An 8,996-nucleotide genomic window follows, 5' to 3' on the forward strand; every position below is an offset into this window, starting at 1 on the left:
TCCATTGTTGAATCTTCAATTATTGGTTCACGATTTTAAAAATACCCAGCTCTTCTATTCGAAGATACCACATAATTAATAAACTTTCTATTCAGTGTTGAGAAATTCTCTCTCCTAATTATTGTGAATGTTTTTCAGTTTTATTTTCCAGTAGATAACTTAATTAATTTTCACATTATTAATGATTCCTTGGTTAACTTGAATTATAGTCTATGAATTCATATATTACTCACAGCTTCAATAGCCCAGTCAATAAACGTTTTTTTTGGTCCGAGAATTATAATATAAAAGCTGAATCTCTCTCCATCGATAGAAAACTCCCAGTGGGTCGTTTAAATGCTCTATAGCGCTCGAAAAAAATCATTGTTTTCAATTCCATCTCATGTTTTGACATACCTTAAATTCAAATTTAATACTTTGAAGAAGTGATTGTAAAAATCGTGCTTTCATTGCCGGCTTATAGAATTCAATAATAATTTTATAAGTGTGTCTTTTCAGTACGCTTCTCACAATAATAACATCGATTTCCAAAATCAATGTTTTCAAATAGGATTCCGTAATGGACACCTCCACCTCATCTCACATTGCATGCAATAGTGGGGCACTACTACCCAATCTACTATCAATAATGTAAATTTTCTAACACAAATTTTAAGGCTACAAAAATTATGTTTTCTCAATCATAGAACAGATATCCCAATTATCATTATTAAGGTAATTCATGAAAATATTTTTTGTTTTATGTTTGACATAGGATAAACAATATTCTTACTTTAGAGAATCGAATTGAAGGATCAACATGGAAACTATTCATGAAAAGGGGATTTTATGAGACCAGAAATTAGATGTTTATTATCAAATCAAATGAAAAATGGTGTTATCAACCCAGAATGAATTACGTAATTGAATATCAAACCACTATCCACTGTTCAAATTGGACAAATGGATTGAATTGTTTGAAATCAACTCGATGAATCAAATACTGTAAAAATACAATGAAATAAATATATCATTCAAATAACATTTGTATTGAATTTTCAGATAATGAAATCCATAGAAATTGATTCTCAAGAGAAGTGTTTTAAAGTGAATGTATCATAGATACGAAGCAATACAATGAAAAAACATCGATCAATTTAATAGTGAAATAATTATCAAATTTATATTACCTTGAAAGCTTATAAAACCAACATTGTTAACATTCTCTACTGGATCAAAACATCGAGAAAGAATAAAGAAGTGGCAATTATATTACCACAAATCACTCGAATCAAAATTCACTTGAACTTACTCACTTCAAACCTACAACGATCACAATAAACCTGGATAGAATACTGTGAAAATCTGAAAATTATTATATTGATGGTGAGAAATTCAGCTTTTATCTCATTTTTGAAACGAAACTGCTTTTTTGGACATTCATTGACTGGGCTACAAATATATTTTTTAATATATTGCTAGTCACAATATGAAAAAATAATGCTTATACCAGGACTTCCTATATGGGAGGTAGTATATAGGAAGTCCTACATAGTAAAAATTATGTTTTTCCAATTCAATTTGATGCTCATTTTAATAGACGAAGAAGAAGAAGAAGAAGATGATGAAGAAGAAGATGATGAAGAAGAAGAAGAAGAAGAAGAGGAGGAAGAAGAAGAGTCATTAGAGGAGGAAGATGAAGAAGAGCAAACGAAAGCGGGTGAAGAAAATTATGGGGATAAGGAAACAGAAGAGAATGAAAGAAAAAATGAACGAAGAAAATCATAAACAAGATGATTTACAAAAGTAATCAATTCACTCATCTCCCGTAGCTTGTAAAGGTAGAAAAGTAATGCTATTATTATTTGTTTGTTCAAGTATTTTTTATTTTAAACCTTAAATTCATTTAAAAAGTGATTAGAAATGTATAACTAGCTGGCATTTTTATGAATTCACTTGAGTAATTACCAAAATTAATGACCGTATTCATAAACGATTTCAAGAGCATTGTTAACTGAACTTGCTTCAATGAACTAATCAGAATGATTCTAGTATATGCCTTGAGGATATTCATTTGTTCCTGTAAAATTGTTTCCTAGGCCAATAAATCTTGTTTTCATGAGAAATCGTCTCTAAAATGAAGCGAAATCCCCCAAAATTCCCTATTTTTTTATCAAATATCCCATTATCCCGTTCATTTGTTTTATTTCATAATTCATAAGAAATAATGTGTTGGCGTAACAAAAATTTTTACGATTTCATGTGTTGTTTCAATCGATTCGCATGATCTCTATTAGTTTATCAACAAATATTTGAAAACCTATTCATTTTGTAGATAGCTATTTCATTTGAAAGACATAAGCTTAGATAGTATTGTACATTATACCTAGAATACTTGGTACTTTGTATTCTAGGTACATTGGTATTGTAGATTCGTAATTGGGGATTAGATGCATGCTATTTTCTAAAGGAAATGCTATATTGGTGGGGATTTGGACTCGAAATATCAAATAGCTTATTAGATAGGTAGTACCTAATAGGTAAACGGAATGCATAATTGGGGTTTCGATTATTAAAGATTTTTTATATATTATTTTTCGGGTTTCCTTAACTTATGCCATGCTGTGCTATTATTTTCGTTTACCTTTATCTGGCAAGGGTCCCCAAAATAATGTCTATTGCTAATGCGTATCATCAAGCTCAAACTAAATAAAACATCTCAGGCCCATTATTTCAAACATTTCAATACAAAATGTGCACTTCCATAATGTGGTTTACTGGTGGTTTGCATACATTTTAACAAGAATGCTCCATTAATATGATCGTATTAATTTATGAATTGCAATAATATTTCACTGCACGTATTTCTCATTATTATCACTGTACTATTTATAGTTTTACCACTTTTAAATAATATTGAACATTCACGAAATGGCAAATTTTCTCGTTCAATTGATTATTAGAAATTGGTTTGATTACCACCATTAGTTGATTTTTGCTACAACATAATAGTAAACTTCCATCGTAACAAATTTGACATCAAGTAGTGAAAACAATCTTTCCTATCACACTTTACACTCAAATTCATTATTCATGTAATGATCATGATAATTGATTACGTTTTCAAATATTTCTAGTTAAGAAACAGTTTGAAATATTTTCAGAAACAAATTTTTCCATAACAATAATTGTTAACTATTATTAGCTCTTTGTGGATAAATTCTTGAAAATCGATAAATTATCAAAGACTTTAACTTGAGTATTCTGTTCAAGCCAAACATGCATAAGCCTATAAATAAAATATAAATCTCAGTACCCTTTTAAATTATTTTATCACAACATGTTTCGGACATTTTATTTATATTAAAAGTAGCCCTAAAGGAAAAATACAATGCATAGGCCTACTTGATACCTTTTTCGTCTTTGAATTGAATAAATTAATTTGAATACTCGTTTACATAAAACATACATACACATGGAAAACATCATAATAAAGTTCATTAATAATTTCTAGTACTAATCAATAATTCCCATTCATAATACTGTATATTATTCATTTTCAAATCAGCAATTTTAATTTGTCTCAGCATACGCTAACTGCAAATACTGTTCTAATCTGTATATAATTCATGTTCTAATCGCCCGACATGTTGCTTTTTGCTTACCTTTCAGAAAAAATTTGTGAAGTATGAGTTGGTTTAGAGGAAGCTCCCCCTCTAGGATTAGCCAAGGATTTTATTCGACTATTCATAGGTTAGTTGCCAAGCCTATCTGCAGCCTCTTGTCAACTGCATGTATGTTTCAATCGTGTAAATAATAATGTCTCTTTCAAAACTGGATATTTGTGGAGAGTTACCTGTTCAATGTTATTCTTCCTAAGGTTTCGGAATTTATTTTTGTCTTTTAGTTTTCAAGCTGGGAATTATTTTATTTGTCCTTTTTATTCAATCCAGGCAATATATTCAATTGAGTTATAGTCCTACAGTGATATTCACTTCAAACTGTCAGTATTGTTTGAATGGCAAGTATTGACGTTATGTATATGGAAAGCTGACAGTTGGAAGTGAATAGACAGACTTGCTAGACAGATCTTCTAGACAGTTTTTACACCATTTAGATATTTTCCCTTACTAACATAATATATGTACATGAGTTTTTATCATCAAAAATAACAATTTAAGTTCTCATTGCATATTATGTAATCTGTTTTGGTGTTCCTGTGTGACAATTTGCATTCATATTTCACTCGCCTTCTATCTATACAGCATGCAGGGGATTTGGTTTTTGGTGTCATTGTCATTACAAGCATAATTAAACCATTAATGTGATTGATATTCATCCATTAAGCTTGCTTATCGGCTTGAATTAATTGTTGTAACGCTTCATTTTATTTGTTGTACTTTATTAGATTTTGTAATATTGCAATACATTCCCAATATTACTATTTTATAATAATTATTATCAAATAGATTTTAAATGTACACTTATTCCATGTTTAGTAGCAACTTAATCGTAGGTTCCTTGGTAAAGTATTTTTCTTTTGAAATATATTCGAGCCAGAATAGCATATCTCTAGCCTCTAAAAAACAAGGAAAACTGTGTTGTATCAGATATCCTTATTGACGCGGCTAATCACATTGTGTGATATTTACCAGTTCAAGTATACTATGAAAATGAGTTGAAATTGAAATTTATCACAAAATAAATTATTTACAACAGTTTAAGCACATCAAATAGGTAATGCGAAATCCACTGTGAATCAATACAAAACTAAAAATTGATTGTCATTTTGCCCTGCCAACAGCAAATAACCTTGTGTGTAGCACTTCTCTTAATACCAAACGATTATTTTTAATTTTAAATTTAGTTTACTTTCGAATATCGTTTTCAACTGAATAGCATTTTCCAATTCTTATTGATTTAAATTTATAATGTACTATGCATTATTAGAATGGAGGTATGGTATGGACGAACATGGGTAAAGCTTGCAAGTAGCCTAAAATTCTTGAAATCTCTTTCTTTCTCAAACTATGTGGTTGATGGGCAGCTTTTTTCATGCTTTGATTGTATGATTCTGTGTAGAATTTGTAATCTTCATGTGTTTTTTCTCCTAAACATGATTTTAATTGTTATTTTCACAATTTTCTTACAAGTTTATCTAATGTTTCAGGGCAAGACAACCCAGCTCATCCGACGCATCTTTACGCGGATGATCCCCACCTAAGAGAAAGTGTTCCTGAACTCGTTACACCTTAGAACTAAAGACCCTCGCATTACAATTACTGCTCTCCTCTCACCCATTCATCTTCTCTCTCTCTCTCTCTCTCTCTCTCTCTCTCACTCACGAATGCGCCATATCTCTCAATCTCTTAGACTGAACGGTTGAGATTGACCAAATCTAGGTTTATTCCTATTAGTCTTTGTGTAAATAAGATCTTTCTCACATATTAAATATGTAAATAATAGATTATTATTCTCTAGCTTTAATTTATTTAATTTGAATAAATTATTTTATTGGATTTATTATTTGAATAATTAATTCATTCTGTAGACCATAATATATAAACAGCTATTTTGTTGAGTTGATAAGCTCGTGTTATCTCCATTCCATTCTATGTTTGGGATGGAGATGATTCTGATTCAAGGTTTTTGGAAACTCGGTTGATTTTACCGAAATATCTTCTTATAATGAAGTTGATATTCAGCGTGTCAAAGTAAGCCCAGATTTTGTTGAATCATTAACATTTCTGAATTTATTCGTCTTCACTTCAATTCAAGATCGGAAAATCAATAAATGGTACCGTATTCAAAATTTGAATGAAAGTACTAAAAGTTTTAATAAATTTATAAAAAAATGTCAATTTACAGTATTTCGATTTTCAATTTTAAATTCAAAAAGGTTGTGGAATATATTTGGTGGTTTAACCATTCCATTAATGTGTAGTTTCGTGTTTTGAAAAATGTATATATTCATTCAATCTTTTATCTACAAAATTCTTGATATATATGTTAATATGTTGCAACTACTTATTTAAGATGATTGATGAATTGTAATGATGTTTCAAGTAATTCCTTCGTGATGTAATTCTGTGAATTATCAATATGATTCATATTTAAAATTCTGACATGATACTTCAAGAGACATTATAACGATAATTCAACACTTTCGACTATTATACACAACATTGTCTATGACTCACACCATACAAAATTCATTAGAAAGTATTTACATGTTTTACCTTGCATTTTTGAAACTTTCGTTTTGGAAGAATTGAATGCTTGAGTTTGTTCTTTTATTTTTTTAAATGAAGAAGCTAACATTCTTGGACCAAATTTTTTCAACTAAGTTGTTTTTTATAGTGGTGGTTCAAAATAATATCACACGGATATGAAAATAAAAATTGTTTTTATATTATTCCATGATGGTTTAACCCACTTATAAGAATATCTTAAGAAAATCATTTGCGGTATCTAAAACTCGGTGAAACACATCACGCTGCACTGTGAGACTGTTTGTACTGTATTAAAAATATTTCCAATTTTTACAGAAGGGATTTTGAAAACCATAAAATTTTCATCAATCCTATCGTTGTCTGAATCTTGTTTTTCTCCTGTATTTTTTATAATTCATCAATAAATGTGAGCTCATTATAAAAACATGAAGCCATGGTGGGTCCTGTTCTCATTCTTTAAATTTCTTTATAGTTGAATCTGAAGTAATATTTTCGGATGACATAAGATCTTCAATTTCTTCATCTACAAGTAGATTAATTAATACAACGAATAAGACCAAAAATAGATATATGTTGTGAATATTTATTAGAATAGTTTAAGGAATTTTTAAATCAACCTAAAACCTGAACAAGCGATAATAAGGATATTATTCCACCTGATAATATTATACAGTAATAATGAATCAATCAATGTATCTATATTTTCATCAAATAATTCTCCATGAGAAGATAATAGATGCATTGTTTTGCTCTATCACTCGAATCACGACTCTATAAATTACGTCATTTTATCATGAAATATAAATTTCTAAATTTCATACATGAATATTCCATTGTATTACATTATAATTGAACAATTTTTTGATCCTGAATAACCTGTACGATGTAAATATCAGAATTACTAGTTAATATTTTTAAAAAAGGTTTGTGTTTAGGAGATGGTTAGATGTGCAATATTGAATTTTTTGAGAACAATTATATTTACTTGCTATAAGTTGAATTAGTTTAAAAAAGCTATAGATCTTTCTAAAACTTCAAAATACTTTATATTCTACGATTTCTAGATTCAACTAATGTTAGAATTTCCTATTTTTTCAATCAAAAGTTAATTTTAGTTTATTCTATTGAAACAACATACAGTAGTCAAAATATCAAAATTAATATCATAAGAGCTGATATTTTAAATTAATATTTTGATGACTTGCATATTAGACTTCAATTATAATATTATTACTCAATCAAAATATCGTAGTTTTTAATTTATTTACTCAATGTGATGCACAGTTTTATTAATAAAGACGTGACACATTCTTTGTTGACATAATAATTGAATTTATCAAGTTTGTTAAAAATTCCTTTGTACAAAACCCTCTCTCAAACCTAATTCCAAGGGCCAAGTCAAATTCCATTCTAAACTTTTATTATTACTAATTCTGTTTTAGTAAAATATTTCAAATGATGTTTGAGTATTTTCATGCCATTTTTGTACAACTCAAAAAAAATCAGAGCTCCCGGTAAATTTTTATCCAAATTTTAATGTATTGAGTCAAAAATGGCTGTTTATTGGTTAAATTAAGACTGTTTAATGTAAATTAACCATCTAGTTTTTATCTAGATTGTAAATTATGATGATGATGATGATGATAATAATAGACTTCTTACCATGTAAATAAATAACTTTATTGATTTGTGATTTTCTTTGCCATTGAATGTTTGTATTTTATTACTTATTGGAAAATGTCCTGCAGAGTCCATGTTGTATGTTTTATAGTGTATGTTGCATAGATGTAATATAGTTAATATATTCGTTGCTATTTGAAATTAATCTCTATTGTAATACTGTAAAATTTATATGTGTGCTAGGTATATGGTAATGATTGAATGTTTTGACGAACATTAAATGGATTTATTAATAATTGTTGATTTACATTGATTTAAATCCTGAGATATGCTTCCTCATCAATAATTGTTTTGAATTTATTTTGATGTGAAACTGACGATCTTGATAATTATTATAATGAAACAATTCGCTCTAGAGATTTATCTCCTACTACTGAACCTTTTTTTTATTGCGAATGATGCTCACATGAGTTTATTGCTTGTGCGTGGGTAATTTAATAAGATGAGCATACACGTCCAATCCTTCCAACGGGATTTGAACTCATGAAAAATTATAAAAATGCTGACTAAAAATATGCATATACATTGAGTTCTGTCGTTTTACACCTTTACATTAATTTATCAGATAAATCATACTATTTACGGTATAAATATTGAATTTATTTGCTCACAAGTTTACAAGTCAGTACAAAACCTGGAAATTCTATTCTGAAGTTCAATCCTCTATAAGGCGTAAATCGTAGCCATTCTCAAGCTCTGATTAAAATCAGTTTACTGGGATTCGAGAAATTGATTTTGTGACTCAAAAACATCAAATATGAAGTTGAACTTTAAGTTTGAACAGCATAATATATATATACGTCGACCAACGAACTATAGACTGTTTACCCCGGGTTGACTTTGTCCCACCTCACTGAAGAATATTAAAATCAGTTCTGTTCTCAGATCTCTATTATCCGAAATCAATGTTTAACATGATCATTATCAAAGTAGACCTGATCATTATCGAGGTTCTGCAATTGATATCTTGTCAAACCTTGAGATGAATTATCGACATAAAACCTAACTGCTTGCTTCATCTTGTGTGATTTGTTGGAAAACTTCGTATTAGAAAACTTATTTCTAAAAGACGTATGATATCGGCGATATGCCTTTTCATTATAA

At 28.9% G+C, this 8,996-nt stretch overlaps 1 protein-coding gene across 2 annotated transcripts in view; it reads left to right on the forward strand.

Moving 5' to 3' along the window:
- LOC111043223 (protein spinster) overlaps positions 1-8,128 on the forward strand; it is an 81,547-nt gene extending 73,419 nt beyond the window's left edge. Inside the window, exons 9-10 of one of the 2 annotated variants that reach the window (XR_002605548.2) lie at positions 3,652-3,732; positions 5,150-8,122. Coding sequence is in view for 1 of the 2 variants with exons in the window: in XM_022328121.2 (XP_022183813.2) it covers positions 5,150-5,235 (86 nt within the window). In the remaining variant the exon portion in view is untranslated. Of the gene's footprint in view, positions 1-3,651; positions 3,733-5,149 lie in introns of both variants that reach the window. The other variant, XM_022328121.2, reaches the window with a different exon arrangement.
- The last annotated feature ends 868 nt before the right edge of the window (positions 8,129-8,996 follow it).

Source organism: Nilaparvata lugens, chromosome 10, assembly GCF_014356525.2.
Source record: "Nilaparvata lugens isolate BPH chromosome 10, ASM1435652v1, whole genome shotgun sequence".
Taxonomy (NCBI): Eukaryota; Metazoa; Arthropoda; class Insecta; order Hemiptera; family Delphacidae; genus Nilaparvata; species Nilaparvata lugens.